Source organism: Fusarium mangiferae, assembly GCF_900044065.1.
Source record: "Fusarium mangiferae strain MRC7560 genome assembly, contig: FMAN_scaffold006, whole genome shotgun sequence".
NCBI lineage: Eukaryota > Fungi > Ascomycota > Sordariomycetes > Hypocreales > Nectriaceae > Fusarium > Fusarium mangiferae.
The window spans coordinates 350,001-375,153 of NW_024573926.1; the positions used below are offsets into that span (position 1 = coordinate 350,001).

At 49.7% G+C, this 25,153-nt stretch overlaps 10 protein-coding genes across 10 annotated transcripts; 5 read left to right on the plus strand and 5 right to left on the minus strand.

The window, feature by feature from the left end:
* Nucleotides 1-240: 240 nt before the first annotated feature.
* FMAN_02865 (uncharacterized protein) lies at nt 241-1,064 on the plus strand (the record flags this gene model as incomplete). Its single annotated transcript, XM_041831610.1, has 2 exons — nt 241-277; nt 370-1,064. The coding sequence occupies 2 exons, from the start codon at nt 241-243 to the stop codon at nt 1,062-1,064; spliced, it is 732 nt and encodes a 243-aa protein (XP_041682156.1).
* An 825-nt stretch (nt 1,065-1,889) lies between these two features.
* FMAN_02866 (uncharacterized protein) lies at nt 1,890-2,981 on the minus strand (the record flags this gene model as incomplete). The annotated part of the gene is made up of 2 exons (XM_041831611.1): nt 1,890-2,653; nt 2,786-2,981. 2 exons carry the CDS (start codon nt 2,979-2,981, stop codon nt 1,890-1,892), a joined length of 960 nt encoding a protein of 319 aa, XP_041682157.1.
* Nucleotides 2,982-7,034: 4,053 nt separating this feature from the next.
* FMAN_02867 (uncharacterized protein) lies at nt 7,035-7,452 on the minus strand (the record flags this gene model as incomplete). Its single annotated transcript, XM_041831612.1, has 2 exons — nt 7,035-7,324; nt 7,374-7,452. The coding sequence occupies 2 exons, from the start codon at nt 7,450-7,452 to the stop codon at nt 7,035-7,037; spliced, it is 369 nt and encodes a 122-aa protein (XP_041682158.1).
* Nucleotides 7,453-8,584: 1,132 nt separating this feature from the next.
* Nucleotides 8,585-10,522, plus strand: FMAN_02868 (uncharacterized protein; the record flags this gene model as incomplete). The annotated part of the gene is made up of 1 exon (XM_041831613.1): nt 8,585-10,522. The coding sequence occupies one exon, from the start codon at nt 8,585-8,587 to the stop codon at nt 10,520-10,522; it is 1,938 nt and encodes a 645-aa protein (XP_041682159.1).
* Nucleotides 10,523-10,808: 286 nt separating this feature from the next.
* On the minus strand, nt 10,809-13,731 carry FMAN_02869 (putative multifunctional beta-oxidation protein; the record flags this gene model as incomplete). Its single annotated transcript, XM_041831614.1, has 5 exons — nt 10,809-11,100; nt 11,149-12,173; nt 12,222-13,018; nt 13,071-13,497; nt 13,573-13,731. The coding sequence occupies 5 exons, from the start codon at nt 13,729-13,731 to the stop codon at nt 10,809-10,811; spliced, it is 2,700 nt and encodes an 899-aa protein (XP_041682160.1).
* A 1,030-nt stretch (nt 13,732-14,761) lies between these two features.
* FMAN_02870 (uncharacterized protein) lies at nt 14,762-15,699 on the plus strand (the record flags this gene model as incomplete). The annotated part of the gene is made up of 2 exons (XM_041831615.1): nt 14,762-15,053; nt 15,104-15,699. 2 exons carry the CDS (start codon nt 14,762-14,764, stop codon nt 15,697-15,699), a joined length of 888 nt encoding a protein of 295 aa, XP_041682161.1.
* A 348-nt stretch (nt 15,700-16,047) lies between these two features.
* FMAN_02871 (uncharacterized protein) lies at nt 16,048-17,460 on the minus strand (the record flags this gene model as incomplete). The annotated part of the gene is made up of 1 exon (XM_041831616.1): nt 16,048-17,460. One exon carries the CDS (start codon nt 17,458-17,460, stop codon nt 16,048-16,050), a length of 1,413 nt encoding a protein of 470 aa, XP_041682162.1.
* A 1,259-nt stretch (nt 17,461-18,719) lies between these two features.
* FMAN_02872 (uncharacterized protein) lies at nt 18,720-20,537 on the plus strand (the record flags this gene model as incomplete). The annotated part of the gene is made up of 3 exons (XM_041831617.1): nt 18,720-18,996; nt 19,049-19,675; nt 19,726-20,537. The coding sequence occupies 3 exons, from the start codon at nt 18,720-18,722 to the stop codon at nt 20,535-20,537; spliced, it is 1,716 nt and encodes a 571-aa protein (XP_041682163.1).
* A 401-nt stretch (nt 20,538-20,938) lies between these two features.
* Nucleotides 20,939-22,402, minus strand: FMAN_02873 (uncharacterized protein; the record flags this gene model as incomplete). Its single annotated transcript, XM_041831618.1, has 2 exons — nt 20,939-22,333; nt 22,382-22,402. 2 exons carry the CDS (start codon nt 22,400-22,402, stop codon nt 20,939-20,941), a joined length of 1,416 nt encoding a protein of 471 aa, XP_041682164.1.
* Nucleotides 22,403-24,457: 2,055 nt separating this feature from the next.
* On the plus strand, nt 24,458-25,124 carry FMAN_02874 (putative blue-light-inducible Bli-3 protein; the record flags this gene model as incomplete). The annotated part of the gene is made up of 2 exons (XM_041831621.1): nt 24,458-24,652; nt 24,702-25,124. The coding sequence occupies 2 exons, from the start codon at nt 24,458-24,460 to the stop codon at nt 25,122-25,124; spliced, it is 618 nt and encodes a 205-aa protein (XP_041682165.1).
* Between the last annotated feature and the right edge of the window lie 29 nt (nt 25,125-25,153).

A 25,153-nucleotide genomic window follows, 5' to 3' on the forward strand; every position in this document is an offset into this window, starting at 1 on the left:
TCCTTGGAATAAAGGTAGCAAATAGAAACTTCCTTCACTTCGAAGATGTCATGACTCCACCACCCGCCGATAGCGCAGTACGTACCTTTTTTCCTCTTGAACATCCCATTCCATCGTATGCCTCAAAGTTCGCCCAGTGAGTCAAATCGCATGATTTCCTACAGTAGACTCACATGTATATATATTTCAATGCGTCTTCTAATACCTAACTTCAGTTCTAGATTGTTCTCTACTGCAAAAATGGCTCTTCATTCAGCAGATACTTCGAAGCTCATCTGTATGTTCAACATTACCCCGCCAGTCTTGCCATCATGACTCTTCTCTTTGCGACACTATTTGTTCATGAAACAGTTTGCTAAGGATTCATAGTCGCTCCCGCGGGGCATCAGGCAACAGGGCAGGCCGAGCAGTTTACCAAAGGAACTCTTGTCCGCTCACAGCTCAACCCAGCATCACCTATCCCTCAATTCCACGCATGGTTCTCCCGTGCCCAGGAGAATGATTCTGGCGTAGATCATCCTGAATCATGCACTCTCTCAACAGCATCCCTCCCCTCAGGTCGTATCTCCTCTCGCACTGTGTATCTAAAGGAGCTCGACAACCGCGGCTTTGTCATCTACACCAACCTGGGCACGTCTCGCAAGGCAGCTGATATAGCGACTAACCCCCGTGCTGCAATGTTGTTCTTCTGGGAATCCCTACAGCGTCAAGTCCATGTAGAAGGACGAGTGGAGAAGATCTCCCGTGAAGAAAGCCAGACATACTACGACACACGAGCTCGGGGAAGCAGAATCGGTGCTTGGGCTAGTCGACAGAGTCAAGTACTTGAGCCTCAAGGTGACGATGACGATGGCCGCAAGCAGCTGGAAGGATGGGTTAAAGAGGTTGAGAAGCGGTTTGAGGGGCAGGAGAAAATCCCTGTTCCTGAGTTTTGGGGTGGGCTGAGGATTATCCCAGATAGGATCGAGTTCTGGCAAGGAAGGGAGAGTAGACTTCACGACAGGTTCGTCTATGAACGGGAGGGCGAGGAAGAGGAGTGGACATTGAAGAGGCTGAGTCCTTAAGGAGATGTATTAGTGTCCTACAGATATTCAAGCATTCTGAACTTGTAGCCAAATATAGAAGCGAAATGATGAATGAGCTCCTCGTTAAGATAATAGTCCATAGACGAGGGAGGGGTGGGTGATTGAGTGGCCTACGGTCAATTCCAATAGTTATAGTTCTATAACTGCGACTCTCGTTCGATACAGTAATTAACAGCACACATATTCAACATACAATAAAAACAACAAGCCGGCATCAATTGCCGTATCCAAGCATAGTAAACTGACTTACAAAAACTACATCACGAGCTTTTTCATGCGGTGAACCCTGGATAAGACATCAACGTCAACAATGTGGATCCCCCCTGAGAAATGCTGGCATGATATCGCCTGATTTGTTATGCCAAGGGCCGGAGGTATTTGTATGGGACCGGGAGCCATTTATAGAACATTAAAAGTACGTAGTTGTTGACTAGAATATACGGAAAGGGGTATGTGTAATCCTAGCTTCAGATCAGATGCCATATCCATGCTTCAACCTGTGATGCCATGTAGAAAGCCAGCCAAATCAATCCCAATAAACTTGTTCCTGAATTATAGGAACTCAATGTTCACCCTGAATGCCTCCGTATATAGAACAATGCTATTTCCCGCTCCGTCGTCCAATCAGGAGCGTTATGAAAGGGGTCTGATTCCCAAAACAACGCATAACAAGATGCCTATCACGCCGGATCGAGTCAAGTCGAGTCGCTGTCAAAACAATCCATAAAAAGTCGCTAAATGTGTTGGTATCCACGGTAACGCCTCGTAATGCCCAAAGTGAAGAAAGAACGCCGTTTATCCTTTTTAATCCTCTCGTGCCTGGAAATGGTTGAAGTAGTCATTGCAAAGCCTTGACGGTTGCGGGGTAGTCGAGTGGCAGACCTCGGCAGTCGGGGTATCGACAGGTGTTAGAGAAAGGCCCAACCCCAATACAGCCGATCCTGTGCCGAGTGTCTTTGATCTGGAGTGGCTAGGCACATAGTTGTTGTGATTGTTGCTGTCGTCGCTCTCGTCGTCACTATCCGCGGGCATATGCTCGTTGATGTCCCATTGGGGCTGCTGAGCAGCATATTGCATATCCACCATGGCATCCGTCAGACAGTCTTCGTCGCACAGGGGCATGATGCGGTAGTTGAGGTTCTCCATGATGCATCGCTCGGTGGTGTTGAGCTGCTCGGTTGACCACATGCCCCGGCCCCAGGCTTTACAATAGTACTGGGAAGCCTCCTGAGGATCTTCCATGAACTTGACTGCAATGACAAGAGCTGCCAGAATGATGAGCTCGGGGTTGACTGAGTCAATGTGTAACTGCTGTCGTTGAGGCATGATGGGCGTCGGTGGGAGAGTGTGTCGCTTAGAAGTGGATGAGAAGTAACCGGAAAGCAGGGGGCACGAGAGGCGCCATCGTCGGGCGAAGCGGGAGTCGAGGCTATCGAGAATGCATACTGCGAGAGCAACGGTCTCGATCGAGAGATTGGCGCGGCTCAGAATGGCCTGAACAAGAGGGACAGAGGCCGTGGCCAGAGAGGCAGATGACGGGATGAGGTTGACAAGATGGATTGCAGGGCCTATGCGGATAGTGTGTTAGTAAAACAAGCTTTATACGCTGGGTGACATGACAGGAGATCAACAACGTGATGTTACACATCAACAGTGCTTGATCCTCTGCCAGCCGAGCTAGTGCTAGTGCTACCACTTACCTCGAAATCGAGGCATCAATGGCTCTCCGTCGTCAAGTGTAGTTCGTGGTGATTGAGCCGCGGATGAGTTGCGCGAGCTTGGGGGCGGTGTAGGTAGGTTGGATAGTGGTCGATAGGCGAAGTAGCCCTCATAGCGGCCGTTCTTGTCTTGGTCGGCCATGATGGACTCGACATCCAGCTTCATATCTCGGTTCATCGTTTCGTTTATGGGCAGCAAGATGCAATGTTTGGTCGTCCAATCCTCAGTTCTAAGCAGTTCCAAAGGCCTCCTCTCATGATTCGGCGTGTCCGTGTATACGTAGGTGTAATGCGAGCGTGGGAAGACGAACCAACAAGTCCGCCTGTCTACGAAATACTCTTAAATATATATAAGAGGGTGGTAATCACGCGAGCACGCACACGAACAGCCACGTCTGCAGACAAGAGTTCAAGATGCACCAGTAGATAATGCAGGCAGGAAGAGAACAGTCGATGGGAGGGGGGAGGACCAAAGTTATATATCCCAAGCTGAGCCAAATACATACAGTACCTACGGAGTACGGATACCTCCAGTAAATATTGACCAAGGCCCAAGGACCCATTCACCGCGACTAGGTAAGGCTGAGCAGTCTGCTAAACCAGGATCCCGCCCAAAGCCAGTGCATTCACTCTCCTGTTGTAGCGGTGGAGGAGGCGGCTGGTTAGGTGTGGTGGACGTCCAGCGCCAGCGCCAGGACAGGGGGGCCCAGGGGGGGAACCTAGGCACCTGAGCTAAGCTTGGCTTAGTTACTGCACGGCTTTATTCTTGCAGACAAGCACCGGACCCTGCCCTGGTGCTGCTGCTGCTTTGTCCCTGGCAGTGACTGAGACAAGAAACCAAGGCCTTATTTTGCTCCAATTGCTCTGAGCTTGAGCTTGAGCTTCGCCGTGAAGCGGCTGAAAAGATACGGACTGTGGCGTTTTTCTAGGTAACTCCAGAATCAGGCACCGTGTGATAGACTGTAACTGAAGTCCGTAGATCCCTCGTTTTCTGTGATTTGATGTCCAGTGTTTTTTCTTGGCTTGGTTCATCTTTTTCGGGGCCGGCCGTATCTGTTGTACATCGTATTGGCGTATATTTTTGGGACATGAAAGTTTCTTTGACAGAGGGTGCCAAAATAAATCAACCAAGCAGCTCCCCGATTTGACGGGCGATCTCCCTCAGTCCTTTTTGTCACTGGAGATCGCAGTCCTACGAAATGTGCAGGGCCGGGGTGACGGAAAGTGGAGCAATGGAAATAGTGGCGGCGACGAGAACGATGCAACAGCAGCAGAAATGGACATGGATGCGGCTGCAACACCTACGAGCCCAGGTAAACAGCATTTGTCCAAGTTGAATAATGATACTCAAATGGCGGATCTAGACCTCGAAATGATCAATGTCCCAAAAGCTTATGGTGAGAAATCATACTCAGCCAAGGCGTTTCCGTCGTCACAGCCCCCCTGAATAGAACTTTGGCTGCTTATGAAATGCAAGATAATCCACCTCAGCTGAAAGCCACAGCAAAACTGTCACAGATGACGGATCGTTGGTCCAGCCTGACTGCCGTGGATGCTGTGCTCTGTCCAAGATGAGGTGGCTGACCACGGCTGACTTGGGCAACTTCTGATGACGCCCAGCGGCACTTGGTAGTCAGTCGGTAAGAATACTGTAATGCTCAGCAAGCAGACAGAGCTAGAGAGAGTCCTTGTCGCGTGGCTAACAACCAGATCAGGGAAATGGTGCAATACGGACGGGATCTACAGTAAATCGACCGCACAGGCGATTATCTGGAGCAATAAGGTGGTCAACCCTTAATAAAACGCACAACTGCGGCGCTATAGGCATCGATGCTCGGGTTTCGGTGCCTGACTAGGTAGGAAGAGAAACACTTCATACGTCAACAGTGCGTATCGTCCTTGATCGATCTCCCCGTCGAGTATACTGAATGACGAAACCACGCTCCGACCCTAGAGAGATGAGGATTGCTGCCAAGTGCTTCATCAAGCAATCAGACCCCGTCATGAGGGAAATAAAGACCGTTGCAGCAACAAAGATCGTCGAGACCATCACACCCTCTAGTTAAAGTCGTCGATACATACATACGGAGTAGTGCCTCGGAATTGAGGTCTCATGAGCACCTCCGGATGCACATGCAAGCGCCCAACCTTGAGGCACCGTGTGATATGAAACACAAGCCAAAGGCTGGGTCTTCATCTTGGGTACAGGCCGTTCTCATGCCGGCTCTTGAGCCTCTCTCTAGTGGTCCTGTTGAACGGTACGGTACTTGCAAGCCAAAACTTTTCAGCTCCAGCTGCTTATTCGTAATATCATCAACATGCGGCAGTGCCCCATAGTAGATCTGGGAGCCAAAAATATACCCTCGGTTTATTGTCGTTTCAGCAACATCATTCGTCCGAGACAGACGCCACGAGCGAACGGTTTTTCCTTTTGTCTTCTCGGATCAGTGATCATCAGTCGATTTGGCTTTGTCCGCTATGTACCTAGGTATTCAATGTAACACCAAACATCCCATGTATGCACATACGTGCAAGCATCAAAGCACTTCACTTCATAGCACATGCCAACTTTTTGGAGCCAATGCAAAGCTCACATCATCACATCATGGGGAATTTGCTTTTTCCTCCGCAGCAGTTTATGCACGACGGACTTTATCCTGCACAAAGTCGCGTGCTTCCCAAGTTTCCCCCTCCCAGGGAGTGGAGCTGGCCGACTGTTGGCTCTTGTGCCGAGCCCATCGCCGAGAGACCCCTTTTTCTCACTCACTTCGCTTGTTTGAGCATAGCCAGCAATGACGGGACAAGATCGTCGTCATCCCTGAAAACCCATGTCAGGGCTCGGACTTGGCGCTGCCGTTAGGACTCCGTGTACATATGTACGTACATACGTAGTCGTAGTCTCGCACAATCTCGACGCTGGCTATTTCGGGTGCAAGCTTTGATGTCCAAGAGGCTTGAGTCCTTGACAAGTGGTCTAGCGGGCTTGATGTAGGTAATACAGAACTAGCGGCTGACAAGGAGCGAGATCCTCAACGAGAAATGGACCTGCAATGCCTGCATTTGCAAGGAACGACTGGCTGCGGATCTGACAAAGATCTATAGCCTTGTTGTCAGTTCAGTCTCATCTAGAGATATTGCAACATGCTGCGTTGCTCCCTAGACCTCTCCAAAGTCAGTTGCCATTACTTTCAGCATGTGATTTATTAATCATACCAAAACACAGGGCTTCACGTCAGCCAAGCTATCAAAATCAACGGACTTGTTCTAAACTCACTGCTAGACTCATCCAACCTTCTAAGCGCGAAATGATCGATCATTAGCAGCACAAGGTCTAAAACCCTGGCGGCGCGCTAACCTTTGATGCTGTCAACTTCATCTCACCGCTTGCGAAGCCTCGGGCCGGTCGTTGACTTCATGATGGGACTTTGGTCGCAAACCCCCGTGCCTGCATCAAGCATGTCGAATGGTGCATGCTGAAGATTGAAGAGGAGGGGTTGGAAGTGCTGCATCGCTGCAGATATGATGGATGACTTTGACTGCGCAGATGAACGGTGCTTATTGTGCGGCAGAGTGACGTGAAACAGGCATTCTGCAATCTTAATTTTGAGTCGGCGGTTTCGAGATGATGATGATGGCCGCCCACGCTGTCACCTTTATATTACTCAGTGATATTACGACAGTTTCTACCCGTACGCAGCAATTATCCTGATTTGACGAGTCAGTTTCTGGGCTTGACACACGAGCTGCCTTGTCTGACTGCCCCATTGTCGTCGTATTCTCGTGTGAGCTCCTCCTGACTCTGAGAATGGAGGTGAGCGAGGAACAATCAAGTCCCTGATTATTCTGTCGTCTGGATAGTTAGATAGTTTCGAGATGGGTTAACATTGCGGGGTTGTCGATCTGGTGTGGTGATCATCTCCGTCAATGTTACCAACCAAACCGTGGGGTGCAGCAACGGCGGATCACTTGGACGGTTTGTGTACATACATAGTATATCCTTATTTCTCCTGCCTTTTTGAGCCGTCAAGGTAAGCTTGTAGGCTCCTGTTCAACCAGCACAAGAGATCGGGGTTTGGCTGGTCTGTCTACGAACGTTAGCATATACCAATCACAACCCTGTCAAACACAAAGTCCTCAAGTATTTGGGTTTAATATACAGGTGCGTATCAATTCTAAGTTGTGAAGCCAAGGTATCGGTATATGCTTTCAAGTCGATATAGAAGTATTGCAACTACCAGCTTCGTTCCTTTGATGGAGTCCAGGTCATTCCAGTCCATCTAAACAGGCCAAAGCCACTATAAGGAGGCGCCCACTTGCTGAGGTCGATATCGGCGTGTATGATATCTTGGAAACCTCTTTTCCTGTAGAAATCGTGAGCTGCTGGCTCAGAGCAGAGATATAGTACCACCCCTTCCGCTTCTGTCCTTGAGAAAGCTTCCCGCATTAACAGTGCGCCAATGCCTTGTTTGCGATGCGAAGGCTTGACGTAGATAAATGTCAACTCTGGCATCAACCAGTTAGCTACATACATAGGTAACGGTATCTTAGTTAAGACATGTTTAGTACTTACCGAGGCGATCAAGCTTGTCTGTCTCCTGGTTGATAATGTTCACTGCTTGTGCGACTGCGCAAAACACATCTCGGTTCATCCCCTCCGGAACCTCTTGGCCTGCAGTGCTTTCCTCCTCTGGAGAGCTGCCTTGTCCAGGCCGTTTTCGCGTGAGGACAAGATAGCCAATGATATCCCCAGACTCTTGATCAACTGCTTTGAGGCAGTGGGATTCCGGGTTGTTGAAGGAAGACTCTACAGCTTGCCTATAAATTGGCTTCTGGGCTGCTTCATTTGGCCAGTCATCATAAAGGAAACCATTGATTGCGAGACTGAGTTTGGAAGAGTAGATAAATTCCGCCAATGTTGCAAAATCGGACTCGGAAACATGCAGAATAGAGGCAATGTCATGTATGGTGATTGGTGAATACCCTAGCTGCTAAGGCCTATTCAATGGAACAAATATAGAGAGACGAGACATGACTACCTTAGCCTTAAGGTAGGTAAGTAGGGCATCTTCAGTATATCAATATCAAGAACCCAGGCAGCAGCATTGAAGATTTATAGTCAAATGCGTTACGTAAATCTACCCACAAAAGACAATCAATCAATGGCGTATACAATACAGGATATAAGAAGTAAATGCCCAGATGTGGAAGCGTCCTTCAACAGCCTTGATACACTTCGCTAATGCTTAGACGGCGATCTTGTTTATGAATGCTCCCTTCCCTAATGAATTCGTTATCGAGTCTTGTGTGGGCAAAGCGGTAGCAGCAGCTTTCCTTAAGCACAAGGCTTTACGAATCTAAGGATTTGATGTCTGAGATGGGGAATTGATGAAGGCTTAGCTAGGTATGCCTCTGAGACAGTGCTGTTTCGTTTCAGCAGTCGTGTTACAAGCTTTATTGCAACTTGCTGCCTTTCACTTAGGTAGTCTGAAACTTAATCAGCGACCTCTACGGATGGACAGTCACGATATGTAACAGCTGAATGAATAGCATGATGCATTTTAATAGCTCCAACTGCTCCCATTGATTTTTTATTTTTTTTATCTTGATTAAAAATACTCAGCTCTGCACCCCAACCAACTGCCGCAAGCCTCATTCCTCAGCTCAACGCCTCAGAACACCTTACCTAATCCTCCGTCAACCATTACCATTACCATCACCACCGCCATTTACCACTTCCATCAGCAAACCTCACGCGCACACGCACCAGAATGAGCAGTCACGATGGTTTTCCCCGGGCTGCTCACCTCCACCTCCACCGATAGAACCAGAACACCCTCTGTCCGGTCCAAGTCGAGCGACTCCAACCTTGTTCAGCCTGAGTACATCTACGACGAAGCCCAACTACCATGCCTGCCACCCGAGAGACCTGACCTGCGCGAACTCAACAACAGCCTCGAGGCTCTGGCCGCTGTGTTTCCCGATATCCAGATCGAGGTGTTTCGCGAGCTGTTGTCGAATTTCGACGGCGAGTCGAGGCTCGCTCTTGTGGCTGATGCACTGCTCAAGAATAGAGTGACGTGGGTCAAGGGTCGCTGGAGAGTTCCGGACAAAGAGACCGCTCAACCGGAGGCGATACCCAAAGCAGAGGTCTTCAAGAGCAAGGAGTACAAGAGAGCCGTACAAAATCTGGCATGGCATGAATTCAAGGGCCTGTCGCGGTCTACCATAAACGCCGTTCTTGCCGAGTCCAACTATTCCTACCTCGAAGCCCGCCAGACCCTCGTTACTCTATCCTCAAAGTCATGGCGTTTCACGATATCATCGTTGTTTTTCAGAAGGAAGCCTATCGCTACGGGCGAGGCAGAGAATCACCCACTGGTATCGTGGCGCTCAACCGGCCAGGGCTCCATTACTCCCACCATTCGAGCCACAGGCAGCGCAGAACTGGACCGTGAACTGTATGATACCTTGGTGGCGCCGTTGAAAGAGAAGGACAGAAGGGACAGAGAGGATAGAGACAGGGGGCTTGCAGTCATCCTCAACAACGAGGAGGCCGAAAGGGCAGATGCAACGCACGAGTGTGTCTGCTGCTTCATATCAGCAGCCTTTGAGGAGTTTACCCACTGCAACCGTGAGGGCCATCTCGTCTGCTACCGATGTGTACAGCACTCCATTAAAGAAGCAGTCTTTGGGCAAGGCTGGCAAAGCAGCATCAACCCTGAAACGGGAACGCTCAAGTGCCTCTCTTCAGACGGCGATGGATGTCCTGGGCATATCCCACCAGATCATATCCGCCGTGCCATGGAGGAAGAAAAGATGGGAGCAGAAATTCTGCACAGGCTTGACTGTCGACTGGCAGAGCACAGCCTTCTGGCATCCAACCTCCCTCTAGTCCGGTGTCCCTTTTGTGACTATGCCGAGATAGATGACATATACACGCCAGCCCACGAATCTGCTCTTCGCATCAAGTCGGATAGCATCTACAACCTCTTTTTTCTCGCTCTCTGTATCGGCACCCTCCCGTTTGTCTTCCCGTTCGTCCTCATATCCTCATTCATTTGCCTCCTTCTCAGCACACAGCAGTCCTTTGGCGACTACATATCAGTGGAGTGGTCCAAAGCCCTCAACCGTCACCGTCGTCGTCGTCGCGGTACCAAATTCATCTGCCAAAGTCCCAGCTGCGGCCGTATGTCGTGCCTCTCATGCCACAAATCGTGGAAGGATATCCACGTATGCAACGAATCCTCGCTCGTCGCCCTACGCACACAGGTCGAGCAGGCCATGAGCATGGCTATAAAGCGCGTCTGTCCCCGCTGCAACACATCTTTTGTCAAGAATGCAGGTTGCAATAAACTCACGTGTCCCTGCGGCTACAAGATGTGCTATGTTTGCCGCGCCGACTTAACCGACGAAGGATATCGACACTTTTGTGATCATTTTCGCCCAGAAGGTGATGCCACACCCTGCAAGGAGTGTGACCGGTGCAATCTCTGGGAATCTGAGGATACAGAACAGGTTTTGCAAGCCGCGCGCGAAGAGGCTGAGCGCAAGTGGAAAGACATGGAGAACCGAGAATTATCAGGTACGGAGCGGGCGTTCCTTGAAACAGGCGTTGCGGCGAATAGGATGAACGTAAGTGTTGAGCGTGTTCTCTTCAGCGGCCGGATTCCCGCTCTTTCGGAAGTGTTGGATCTGGTCGTAGAGACGCTTTTTGTTTAGAGTTATGGGTTTTTTTTTTTTCGAGTAACGGCGTACAGCAAGATGGTTCAATGAAGCCTCATTGTGACTTCAGGCGCAGGCTTAACGACTTCCACAAATATAAACATCAGGATGGGCACAGGGCGTCTTGTGGTTTAGAAATTTAAGAAATTGGTATTGAATTTGGCATATAAGATTGGGCATAACAGGACATGATAAAAATCACATCACTCAACTACAATACAAACTTTATGATAGTACATGCATATCCCATTGCAGAAACTCCGTTGATTGTGCTGAATTTTGTTTAGAGCTTGCTCTTGCCGTCGGTCCTGAGCTCAGCAGCCGCTCCGGCGATGGCAGGCTTGCCAGTTTCCTTAACCTTGGTCTGGAAGATGATCTTGTTGCCTTCTCGCCACATCTCTGTGATAAGGGTCTGACCAGGAATGACAACACCAGCAAAGCGGACCTTGATGTTCTTGAAGGCACCGAAGCGCTCATAGACGGCCTTTCCAGCGATGCCGAAGGAGCAGAGACCGTGGAGAATGGGGGCCTTGAAGCCACCGACCTTGGCAAAGGCAGGGTCGATGTGGAGAGGGCTACACAGGTTAGTTATGATTCAAATTGTGGATGGTAGTAAAACTCACTTGTAATCACCGCTCAATCGGTAGATGGCAGCCTGGTCATCATGGGTAGGTGACTCAACGACAACATCAGGGGCACGAGCAGGGGGCTTGTTGGCAGCAGTGGAAGCACCGCGGTCAGCACCGCGCTTAGGACCGCCGAAACCACCGGCGCCACGGAGGAAGACGTTGGCTTCATTGTAGAAGACGTCCTCGCCAGTGTTGGCGTCGACGGTAGTGGTGGAGGTTCGGGCGATAGAGGCATTACCCTTGTCGATGACCTCAAGGAGACGACCTCGGGTAACAAGGCGAGCATTGGTGGGGATGGGGAATTTGCGGATCTCGAGATATTGCTCACCGTGAAGAAGCATCATAGGAGAGAAGTTGGGCACAATATTGTCAAACTCGAATGGCATCTCCGCGTTGAAAGGAGGGATGACACCAAAGGTGGGAATGACCTGGAAGTCATCCGAGCCCTCGAAGACGTACTTGAGATCAGCGCGCTTGGCACCAACACCGAGGTTGTAGAGGATGACATCGCGCTCCTCGTACTTGTACTCAGTAGGCTTGCCCTCCTTCTTGAGAGTCTCCTCGATAACCTTAAGGTAGTTGGTCTCGCCAGATGACTCCTTAGGCTTAGAGCGGTTCTCCAAGTTGGCCATGATCTTGCCGATCGAGTCCTGGGACTTGGAGGGGTGGTCAGCACGGCCGTCAAAGGTGACGATGTCCTTCCAGTTCTTGAGGACCTCCTCGGGGGTGAGGGTGACATCAACGGGGAAGCCATGTCCACCGGTTCGTTGCCATCGAGTCTGACCGCACCAGCCGCTGCCAACCTCGTACAAACCACCAGTAGGGTTGGGGCACTTGTCGCTGCAGAGAGCGAGGACAAGGGGCGCAATGTAGTCAGGCTTGAAAGCCTGAACCATCTCCTCAGGCATGATGGTGGCAGTCATAGCAGTACCGGCATTGGGGGCGATAGTGTTAACATAGATGCCGTACTTCTGACCCTCAAGAGCAAGAGCTCGAGAGAAACCAAGGATACCACATTTCTATGACCGTTAGCAATTATCATAATGAGCGGCATATTGAGAACTTACAGCAGCAGCGTAGTTGGCTTGACCAAAGTTGCCATAGATACCACTGGTTGAAGTAGTGTTCAGGACACGTCCGTACTTCTGCTTGAGGAAGTAAGGCCAAGCAGCCTTGGTGACCTTATAGGTACCACGGAGATGCACATTCAGGACGGGGTCCCAGAGCTCGTCGTTCATGTTGGAGAAAGCCTTGTCGCGGAGGATGCCGGCATTGTTGATGACGATATCAACACGGCCAAAGGCGTCAATAGCAGCCTTGACAACCTTCTCACCATCCTCAGCTGAGGCCTTGACACCAACGGCCTTGCCACCGAGCTTCTTGATCTCAGCAACCACAGGCTCGGGATCAGCAAGATCGTTGACCACAACTGAAGCACCGTGCTTGGCAAAGGCCAGAGCGTAGACACGGCCAATACCAGCACCACCGCCAGTGACGAGAGCGACACGGCCAGTGAAGTCGAGCTTCTCGCCCTGCTCTGAAGGTCCCATCTTCATAGACTCCTCGAGCAATGTGAGGAAATCGTTGGGCCCCGTAGGGTACTGAGGGTTGGAGTAGTCGACAACCTTGTTCCAGTTCTTAATAATGGCACCAGGGGTATATGAGTCGTCAGCCTTGAGGAGGAGACCGCTAGATCGCTCCCATCGGAGCTTGGCCACGTGGCCACCGCCAACCTCAAAGATACCACCAGTCTCCTGTGTGTTGTTCTTGTGGACCAAAACGGCAACGAGAGGCACAACCCATTCAGGCTTGAGGTTGGCGAGCACATCAGGAGGCATGATGGTCTCGGTCATTCGGCTAGCAGCTATTTTGGATTAGTGTATGAAGCTCATGAGGCGTTATTGATTGTGACATACCAACAGGGGCAATGACATTGGCGAGAATGCCATACTTGATACCCTCCTTGGCGAGAGTCTCTGTGAAACCGACCATGGCGAGCTTGGCCGCGGAATAGTTGGTCTGGCCGAAGTTGCCAAAGAGGCCAGCAGCCGAGGCGGTGTTGATAACACGGCCGTATTTTTGCTTGCGGAAATGGGGCCAAGCAGCGCGGGCGCACTTGTATGAGCCCTTGATGTGTACCTTGTAGATCAGATCCCAATCCTCATCCTTCATGTTCTTGAAGCTGATATCGCGTAGGATACCAGCGTTGTTAATGAGGATATCGATTCGGCCGAAGGCGCTGATAGCGGTCTCGATGATGCGCTCGCCGTTCTCTACTGAATCGTAGTTGGCAACAGCCTTGCCGCCAGCGGCCTTGATCTCGTTGACGACAACATCGGCGGCCTGTCGCGATCGGGGTTAGCTCTATGCGCTTTGCGCCTGGGGAAGCTGTTTGCTCTTGCTGGCTGGTCTACGAACCTTTGATGAGTTGCCCTCGCCCTTGGAAGTAACACCGAGATCGTTCACGACAACGCTGGCACCACGGGAGCCGAAGAAAGTAGCATATGCCTTTCCGAGGCCGCCGCCAGCGCCGGTGACGACAACAACTTGGCCGTCATATCTCAACTGGTCCGCCATTGTGTGTAAGTGTGTGTGGTGTGTTATTCGAATATGTAAGGGGGTATAATATGACACGCTCAAGATGATGGGAAAAAGACAGAGGGTGAGAGTGAGACGGTGAGGATGAGGGTGAGAGTGAGGATGAAGAATCGCAAAACGAATTAATCGGGGAGCGCAACGAGCAGCTCTTAACAAGCTTGGGCCGGCCTGCAACTCAAACCGTGTCGGGGATACCAAGGAACCTTGTGAAGGGGAAGCCTCGGCTTCTATGGGGTACCGAGGGGACTGGTTGCGGGGAATACGCTAGGCCGAGTCTGGCAAGGGACTGGCTTCACATGTAAAGCTGAGGTACGGCAGATGAGGTCATGCGGAGGAAATACCCTATAGCAGCCAATGTCACATGTCTTTACTGATGAATCAGTGTAACAGAATAGTATATTAATACATCTGGCGTAGTACCTAACGTCTTGTCATATTTCATTGTCTAGTGACGTTTCGAGTCTTACATGTGGATTATCACTGAGTAGCTGGGGGTGGAATAGGTAGTTTCTTCACTAAGAGCGACACGCAGTGTCTGATTTCCCTTATTCTTCATTATACATAAATAGGACGCTCATGAGTATTATCCAAATTTGAACCTAATCACACTTTGTCGTTAATCATCTTGTTGCGCTTTCCTTCAATGCGTAGTATAATTCTGTTGCCGACCTCCAATCCCGGGTCCGGCTACGGACTTATCCCCACAAATTCCCTCTATTCCCTCCCCGCAAAATCAACCAAGCCCAGACCGGGCCACAAGCCTGATGCTGATTTGATCAAACCGAAAAGGTCAGTCATTGTGCGAGTGTCTGTGTGTGTGTGTGCCTCTGCTAGTGCCTCGTGTCTCCTCGGGCTTGAATTGCCCGACGAAAAATGAAAGCAATTGACTGACAGTGACACCCGACACTCAATCATCCTATGGCTGCGCTATCAATACCCATACCGTGCTATCGTTCTCACTCCCATGCCCTGTACATGCGCAGTAGCTTATTCATATCTTGATTAAATCATGGCTCCCCACTTCATCGACGACAAAACTGAGATTTGCCTCCCTTTCATTCTCTCTCAGCTCAAACTCCACCGCGAAGAGTCTCCCGACCGCCCCTTTGTCATCGGCCTCAACGGTATCCAGGGCGCGGGCAAGTCGACCCTTGTCAAGGCATTGAGCAAGGCTCTCGAGAGCCAGCATGTGCCCACCCTTGTCTGTAGCATAGATGAGTTCTATCTCACTCGCCAGGATCAGGTTGCCCTCGCTGAAGCTCACCCTGACAATGCCCTTGTTCAGCATCGTGGGGAGCCTGGTAAGTCGAATCACACCATTTGATGATCAGGCGGGTTCTAATATGCACAGGAACTCACGACTTGCCTCTCCTCAAAACCTTCTTTGAGGCATTACTAAGAGGAGAGCCCACAAAGCTGCCAAAATACGACAAAGCCATCAAAGGCGGTAAAGGTGACCGCCTCCCAGAGTCTGAATGGCTTCCTGTGAATCAGCCGGGCCAGGACAAGATCCAGGCTATCATTTTGGAGGGATGGTGTGTAGGCTTCCGTCCTCTGACCCGTGAGGATGTTGAGGCGAGGCTTAACATGCCCAACCGAACTCTCAAACAACATAAGCTTGAGGACCTTCTATTCGTAAATGAGAAGCTCGCCGAGTATGGCTCCGTCACAGATTCCTTCGACGCATTCATACAAATCGATGCAGAGGATCTTGGCTACGTCTATGGTTGGCGATTGGAGCAAGAAGATCACTTGCGTGAGGAAAGGGGTGACCCGGAAGCGGGGATGACATCTGTGGAGGTGGTCAAATTCGTTGACGGCTACTATCCTGCTTATGAGCTCTATACAGATAGGATGAGAAAAGGAGTTCTCGCCAACCGACCAGGTCGTCAATTGAGGATGGTAGTAGGCCGCGACAGAAAAGTAAAACATGTCCGACGAGTATAAAAAGGGGGCACACAACAATTCATCTCACCTCCACTCACACCCGAACAAACCAAACACAACAAACCTTTACGACAGACTAATGAACCATTCACGGCCCTGAACCGTTTTCAGCGAAATTATATATTATTTCTTCAAAGATGTGACCATCGTAGCGAATCTTTAAAAAAATCGATTCCCTTGTAAGTGAGCTTGTTTCTGCTCTAGGGTGCCTCGCGAACCTCAAAGATATCTCACGCTCTGATATCGAGCAAATCAGACTCAACTCCGGCACAATGCATTCATATCGGTCGTAAACTCATTTCCCGAAAAAGAAAAAACCACCGGCTCTGTCCATACGCCACGCATAATCTATGCATTTTTATCCTCCACCACTCGCTGGCCATCCTGCTTCATCTTAGAGAGCTTTCGGTCAATGGCCTGTGTCTTGAGACGGACAGCTTCTTCACGATCGGCTGCTTCTTGTTCGAACTCCTGAATGATTTTGCGCTTCTGTCTTCTCGAATCCAACAATCTTTGCATAAGTGCGCTGAACTCATGGACAAACCATTCTCCCGAGGTTTCCCAATTTTCCATCGACATGTTGGAAAACAGGTCATGCTGTTCCTTTTCACCTAGATGACGAAAATGCTCAAGTTTGTCTTCCAAATTGTCAGCATTGACTCCAGTACCCTTTTGCCCGTCCTTGGAAGGGTCAAAGTCGAAAGGCTGTTGCCGAAGGGAGGCAAATGTCATAGAGTTAAGAGCCACATCGTCATACTCAGGGCTTGGACGACGTCGCTTTCTGTCGAGGCGACTAGTGCCTGACATGAAATTTGTCGTAGTTGACATCGAGCTCTCCAGGAGAGCTCTTTGAACCACCGGCTTGGCAGGCTTGGGCCTGGGCGTTGTATGCTCTTCCTCCTGAGATGCAGACTCGGCATCTTCATCATCCAAACGGTGGACAGTCGGCTGTCGGGGGCTCTCGTTTCTGTAGCGCGTTTGCCATTGCGTTTCAGGGCGCCTGGGTGATATATTCCTTGCTTGATTCGTGTCGTAGGCCTCTGATCGGCCGGAATGTGACTTTCGAATCCTCACTTCACGCATGGGGATTTTGGAGTCCTGTCGTGCCGGGGAGTCTGGTCGAACTCGGCCACGTCCGTGATGTCCATTGAGTTTTCCATGCCTCACATTTACATCATCCTGGAAACCATCGCCCATATGATCAACATTGTGTTGTTGTGACCTACTGACCACGTTCATACGAAGATCGTCACCAACAGTGAACAAGTCACTTGTCGGCGGAGGTCGATGAAATCGATTGCGGTCAAGGAGGCGGTGTGATGGAATGGTCTTCTTAAGATCGCGAGTCAACTCCGGCCCAAGCTTAACGGGATCGGATGGCTCGTTGTGCGGAGTTGTGAGACCAGACTCCATGAAATTTTCGTCAAGTTGCGAACCGGAGAAGATGTCGACCCGGCGATCACTTGAGTCTGCTTTAATCCGCCCATTTGGGGAAGATATTACCGAGCGCACTGGTGAATGATGCGGTGGTGGCTGGCTGAAAGGATAGTCCTGTTTTGGAGGCGCGGTGTTCCTACCACCGAGCCCCGTGATCTCCCGAGGATAGCTAGTAGGACGAGGTATAGGAGCTGCGAGAACGTCATGTGGTGGTTCTGACTTCGTGGGCTTGATATCCACCCCAGATTGAGCTTCGTTCGTTCGCTGGCCACCATTGGCGAAAGCCAGAAGCCGACCGCTTTTGTCCTTCAGACTGGGGGGCATCGTCGCGTTGGTTCGCTTGAATAGAAGATATACCGCGAGGCCTGGAGCGTTGTCGATGCGCGCCGGTAACTGAAAGCCTTGAAGGGTTCGTTTGATTATGTACGTCGAATTTATCCCTGGCGATGGATTGTGCCCTTTGATTAAAACAAGTGAATTGAATGCGGATGAAAGCAAATCTGTAGTTCTTGAACAGGGCTCAAATCCCCAACAACTAAAAGGGACCGCTCGTTGCAGGTTGTGAGTCGTGAACTGCACGAACCTGAGTGTTATGTTGAATATAAGGAAAGTATATCAAATTGGGAGTCGCGGTTTCAGTTCACACACGCCCAAAGACACGACAGGCAGGGGCGCGCTCAGGGAAAGCGTAAAGCGCCTAGAGAGTCGCGACGTCAGGTGACGTTGGCGGGAAGTTTCCAGTGGAGATCAACTTCCATTCCTACCTAGGTACCTAGTTAGGTAGTCACCTTAGGTATGGATCCTTGCGTCCAGGTAAGAGCCATAACTTCACTGACATGAATGAGCCTCACCTTGACGCTCAACGACTTCGCGCTAGTCACATGTCAAATAAACAATTCTCTATATGAGATGAACCCTTGAGGTCATTGTGTGATGGGTTTCACGTGATCTCTTTCCTCTGACCAAAACACTCGAGTTCGGGATACGGCGAGCCCAGAGACATTCAGGACGATATTGTCATATGGGAAGGGCCAAATCATACGTCTTCGTTGCTTGAACACTTCAAAACTTTACATCGATGTAATTCTGTTCAAGTTGAGGCTAGTAATGGCACTCTCATGAGCTCGTGTTGACAGTCGGCAATTCCGGTCTGATGCAATCTATGCCTATCAAATGCCCTGAGGCTCCTCTTCCTCAAGCCCCTGACACGGATGACAAAGTACATCACAGTTACTTGCAGGCTTGTGTATTCAATCACGTGAATCCCAGGAGACAACTCGTCAGAATCGATCATTCGCCGATGCCATCACCACATTCGGTCCTTCCGATGAAGTGCGATTCGACGCCATGGCTTCTCAACAAAGGACTTCCCAGAGGTCTGAAGCATTTCCGTTCTTCATATGAATAGAATTTATCTCGCTGATCCCGGTTGCGGCGTATGGTGATCAGGCGAGACTCTTTCATAATAGCGGGAGTCCCGTTCTAGCGAGTTGAGGTAATAGTTTAAAAGAAGGGATTTATCGCGGCATTATAGCGATAACTCATGCTTGAAGTCATTAATCAGTCTTTACTCATCTTTTGCAATGTTCAGACTGTCTTCAATTTCTCTAATCGCTTTGGCTTCGCCCTTAACCGCCCTGCCGGAGCCCATCAACTCCAAGTTTCAGAATCAAGGATCATGTTCTGGGAACACACCTACTACTCGAGACCAGTGGTGTGGATTCGATATTCACAGTGATTACTACTCGGTTGTTCCTGATACTGGTGTGACGAGAGAATACTGGCTTGAAATCAGCGAGATAACCTTTGCTCCAGATGGAGTTCCCAGATTCGCTCAAGCTATCAACGGAACGATACCAGGTATGAGAATGCAGGCTTGGATTATATGCCAAATTGGAGCTAACTTTTCAAGGGCCAACTATCTTTGCCGACTGGGGCGACAATGTTGTTGTTCACATGACAAGTAATCTGAAGACTTCATCCAACGGCTCATCCTTCCACTTCCATGGCACTCATCAAAATTACACAAACCCACACGATGGAGTTGTTGCTATTACCCAGTGCCCTGTTGCACCAGGATCCTCTGTAACATACAGATGGCGCGCGACCCAGTATGGTACCTCGTGGTATCACTCTCATTTTGGGCTCCAGACTTATGATGGTGTTTACGGTGGTTTGATCATTCGTGGTCCCGCAAGCGCTAACTATGATGAGGATGTTGGGACTATCATGCTCAGCGACTGGTCGCACAAGACTGTCAATCAACTTTTACATGATGTCCAGCGAGAGGGTCCTGCGCTGATGGATAATGTTCTCATCAATGGCACTAATGTTCATGGAAATGACACCGATAAGAACCAGACGGGAGAGAGATTCAGATTAGACTTCGAGGAGGGCAAGACATATCGCCTACGTCTCATCAACACTGGGATTGATACTCTATATAAGTTTTCTATCGATCATCATACTCTCAAGGTCATTGCGGTGGACTTTGTATCAGTTGAGCCCTATGACACCGACCACATCAGCCTCGCAATCGGTACCGTTCTCACAACTCCTTACCCAGTGCTTTCTTCTAACATTCTCCAGGTGAACGCATGGATATTCTTGTCATGGCAAACCAAGCTTCAATGGCATCGTCATTTTGGCTTCGCGCTATCCCTCAACTTGACTGCACCAGAAACGTCAACCCTCAGAATGCGCTCGGTATTGTATCTTATGCATCGAACAGCACTACGCCAACGACGAAAGGACGCAAGCACGAAGATCATTGCCAAGATGAGCCTTACGAGAGCATTGTACCTGTCGTTCCTCGCAATGTTGGACCTCCCGAAATGGAAGTCATACAGAACGCCAACCGCTCCTGGAACTCAGATGGCATCATCAAATGGGCGCTTAACAGCACCACGATGATCGCAGAATGGGGCGAACCCTCCCTCCTGAAGCTCAATAACAGCTCCTCATTCACCAAGTCTAATGCTGTCATTCGTGTTCCCAAAAAGGATGTCTGGGTTTACCTTGCTATTGAGACAGAACAGGATATCTCTCATCCTATCCACCTTCACGGATTCGATTTTCAGATTCTCGCTCAAGGCCCCGGCCCATACGATTCAAATGTCACTCTCAACACAGAAAACCCGCCACGCCGTGATACTGCTCTTTTGCCTGCCAAAGGACACCTTGTGATCGCATTTCTCACCGACAATCCAGGTGTGTGGCTCATGCACTGCCATATAGGTTGGCATGCTGCTGAAGGCTTCTCGCTACAATTTATTGTTCGAGAAGACGAAATCCCAAGCCTCGTGTCGAACCAGGAATACAACGATATCGAAGAAGGTTGCAAAGCATGGAATGACTTCTCACACAAGATGAAGATGGAGCAAGACGACTCGGGTATCTGATCAACCATTATGATTTTGCCACAGTTACATAATGCAATCGAATTCATAGACCCCTATAGACCATACACGAATTGCTCTTGTCGCAAGACGTCAATCTGTCACTCATATTCAGTGTTTCCATGTTACACCTTCGATCCCAGCAGCCTTTGCCTATGTGGGCACTTAATTGGCCATTGTCCTGTCTAGAGATGATGCCCATTCCCATCCTGCTAATTCTCCATACCATTTTGTCCCCGAGACTCCATTCCAGTTCCTTAAAAACAACAACAAAAAACATTAGCATCCTCATCGCTTGTAGGGGTATCTAAGCATGTTCGGACATAAACATATAATTCGTAACAATCCCATCATCGATTCCCCAATTTCAACGCCAATGTCCCATAGTATCATTATACTGATTCTCAGTCAGCAAGGTCTTCATTCATTAGAATCTCCAGGAAGGACGAGCCTGGGTGGGATTCTCCGCAACAGGGGCAGATACCCTCCTCGTCGCTGTCCCAATCGACATCGCTGATCTCGTATCCACTAGAGCGAGAAAACTGGACCCAATCCCGCTTCTCCATATCTCTAGACACCGGCACTCGCTTCCAAATGACTGTTTCTTCGTCGCGGCTTGAAGTTGGATGGCCCTCTTCGGTCGGGGCAGGAGGCAAAGCGCCAAGCCTGACATGGCTGTGTGAGTGTCCATGAACAGTATCCGAATCGTTTTCACTATCTTCGTCATCATCATCCTTGGGCTTCCACGCCCGAATCACTCGGGCGCACCATTTCTTGCCAGAGAGAGGTTGGAGATGCCTAGAGTGAGCCATGTAGGAAGCCGGGCCATCAAGATACAAACCTTCATCTTTGAGCATGCCGCTCATTTCGGCAGATGCCTTCATTCCAGTATCATCAAAGGGCATGCCCGTGACTTGGAGTTCGTTCAGGGTGCAGCCGAGTTCATGAGAACAAATATCGTGAAGTTCGGATCCGGAGAAGGGAAGAAGGGTGTCCGAAAAGTTTACCAGGTCAAGGCGCAGAGACACAAGAGATGGCAGCATTCGTGGCCGTGGCTGCTTCCTGTTTCGGTAACTCGGATCGAAGGGTGCACGAAGCCCCTCGAGAAAGTCGACAATCTGGTTCCAAGTGTAGCACCGGAAGCCACCACGAACGAGAGGAGACTCGGTTGGACGTTGCTGAACTTTCAAGACATGGTCCTTCTTTAAATCGCCATGATAACAGCGGTCCAGTTTGTGTCGGCGACAAGGCTGATCGTCATAGTATCGTGCAATGACACGAAAGGTGACATGGGTGATACCCTGACGAAACTTGACGGGAAGCTCGGCAAAGGTGCGAACAGCTTGAGGAGTTGTGAAAGTAAAGTTGTTCGACTCCCACAGGTATCGAGTACCTTCGATGTGAAGAGCTCTGCAGGTAGCCAGGAAATTAATGGCAATCTGGTTACCTCGTGTTTTCTCTTTATCAGACATGTTCTCAGGTGTAAGGGGGAACAGAGGATCGACAATTGGGAAGGGAGATTTCATAGCAAACTTCAGAATACGAAGAATGACTTCCATGGGAAGGTATGGATGACCAAGCTCCTGAGCGGTCATAGAAGATCGGGTCTTGCGCTTCAAAGGATTGTCTTGATTCATGTGGTTCAGAGCAACAGAAGACCAGGAAATGCCGTTTTCGCGCAGAATACGCTTGAGCTTCATGTTCTCTTCGGCGAGAGACTGATTTGCACGGCGGAGAGGATGGTTAAAGGCAGCCTTAGCCTGGTCTTCCTTGTCCCGACATTCCCACGGGTAAGCCGTCTGTAACTTGTCAGCTAACTCCAGGATGAATATCTTTGAGATACTAACCGCGGGGGTGTTTGATGTCATGGTCACGTTTGGAAAGATAGTTGACGTATGCGGATGGTTGATTGAACGAACAATGTCGGATAAACGATCGCAGGTTCCAGTCAACGAGAGTGTACGAGTAACAACTACGTTGATCAGAAATGAAATGAAGATGTCCCGAGCTCAGCCAGAAACTAAGACCACAAATGGGTTGGTAGGTCTTTGTACAGTCGATGGCGATGGACAGGGTAGACGAAAATGAAATAGGAAAGAGGATGAAGAATTTGAAAGGAAGACTTGTACAGAGAACAGAATGCAGAAGTAGGTATGCTGCAATCCTGTTGCGCCGGCACTGAATTAAGGGTTTGTCTTTTTTGCTGTGATGCGGTCTGGGGTAGTCAAGTGAGGTGAAGAAGAGTGGAAAAGGCACAACCGGCCCGGGAAATGCTATCCGCTTGTCTCTCGATCAGATTTGCGAATTGCAGTTGACAATAGCCAAGGCGCTATGCCTCCAGTGTCTGTTTGTGCTGGCTTGTTGATTGCAGAATGGTCTGGGATGGAGGAAGACGAGGGCTGGTGTTGCACGGGAAGTGCGTAGAGATGGAAGTCGCTGGTCGGCATGTTCTTACCTGAGGTTGCTTAAGCCAGGTGGAGTGGAGTTCCCGTCCTAAAGTCTGCTGTTTCTTGTGTGACGTTATAGGCTCGGGTTAAGGAAGGCACCACTTGCAACACAATTAATAAGGCAAGGACCGCCGGGCGAGTGCTACCCGTCGCACCTGTCTCTGCCGCTCGCCGACTGAAATTCCCCAAAAGTGGCAGCCCATGCGATCGAGATCTCCGAAGGTCCACAGAGGGAGTCTATTACTACTAAGGTAGGTACTACTGGTAAGGCAGACGGAGACAAAACATCCGGGAATCTCAAGGCAATGACAATATCTTCTGGCGTCATCGAACGTTTACCTGTCAATGGGAATTGCCTAGGAAATCACTGCGACAAAGTAGTAATATCCCAATCTTTCAGTGGTGTAAACCGCTCACTCGACTGACATTAAGCTGAACGGGTTCCATAACAGGAAATGTAGCTGCAGATAGAGCAAAGCCCCCATTCGAGCTTCCTATCAGAAGTCTTCAACAAACAGATAGCATATCCTGTCTATATACCTATTTTGAGCTGTGTAGCACAAGAGTTGCTATGCTATTCCTTGACGAAGATCGTGCTAGGGTAGAGCGATCGTTATTCGACTGCAGTTATGTTATGAATACCAAGAGACAACTTGAGTTTCATTGGTCACATTATCCCTCGCGTCCTCTCCGAAGATATCCCTAGTATTATTCAGGATCTCGCAATGATTCAGATACAATCATGTCCAGTAAGTCAAGGGCTCACACAGGCAAGGGTTTCCTACGAATAAGCAAAACCATATTCAATCCAACGCAAGCTCCCGTAAACAAGCATTGTGTAGGTATTGAGCGGAGCGGGTCTTTGCATAACGGTATTGACCAGCCTGCATTGAACGGAAGATAGCACAACGGAAAGACTCGTTTCCTTTGGCTCCTCGGTACTCAGATACCTAAAGTACTAAAGTAGATCTCAATAGCCTTGAGTTAAAGATGGGTTACTTGGGCCAGGGCTGGCCATGAGGTGCTGGCTCCCATTCTCAAGGAGGAGGGTGAAATAGAAGTAATAGAAGCCCAGTGTGACTGAGACATAAGCATTGTGCCCAGTCCCCAAATCATACTACCGAAATCCAATGGAGCCCTTGATTGGTAGAATGACGCGAGGCTTGTTGACACAACAGCTTCATGCCTCCGTGCAGGAGCCCATCATGGACGCTGACGTCACCATTATTATTGTTCGATCTCAAACACCCCGCTGCGATTGCCCTACATGTCAACTGAACATCGATGATGAAATGCATACGATTGTGCCATGATGGCTTGCATGCTACCTTATGATGTGTAAGCAATAGTTTGTTTGGGAGGAGGTATATAAATCTGCTGGAGAAGCTTCAACTTTTGTGCTTGAGCTCAGATCTTATCTTCAAACATCAACATCTACAACCCAAAACACTCCCACCACATACCAAACCAAGCAAGATGTCTTTCTCTAACGCAAACACTGGCGATGCCCCCGCCGATCCTTACAAGAAGGCAAACGCCGAGGAGGTTCCCCTACAGACCAAGATTGAGGATCTCGTCCACTTCATTACCAAGGAGAAGTTTGGCATGATGACCACCCGTGGCTCAGGCTCTGGTAACCTTGTATCTCGCTGCATGGCACTGGCTGCCACAGTAAGTGTGTTCTTCATTGGGATTGAAACTCTATCTGACCCTATTGTAGGAGACTGGAGGCATTGACCTTCTCTTCCACACCAACACGGAGTCTGGCAAGACCGACGACCTCGATGCTGACCCTCACGTCAACGTTTCTTTCATCAACGCCTCCGGAGAGTGGGCTTCCATTGCTGGCAATGCTAGTATTAGCACAGATCGAAGTCTTGTTTCCAAGCACTACAGCCCTACACTCAAGGCTTGGCTTGGTGATCTTGGTGACGGTGTCCATGATGGTTCTGAGAATGATCCTCGTATTGGAATCATCCGGGTCAAGACAGTATCGGTCACCTATTCTCTCGTTTCGAAGAATCTGCTGAGCCGCGCTGCCGACATTGCTTCCAGCGCCGTCACTGGCAAGCCTGCTTCGCCCAACACATTGAGGGAGATTTCGGAAGGGGACGTGCGATCTTGGCGCGCTTCGCGAGAGTAATGTTCTGAATAATGCAAATCTCGCTTGTA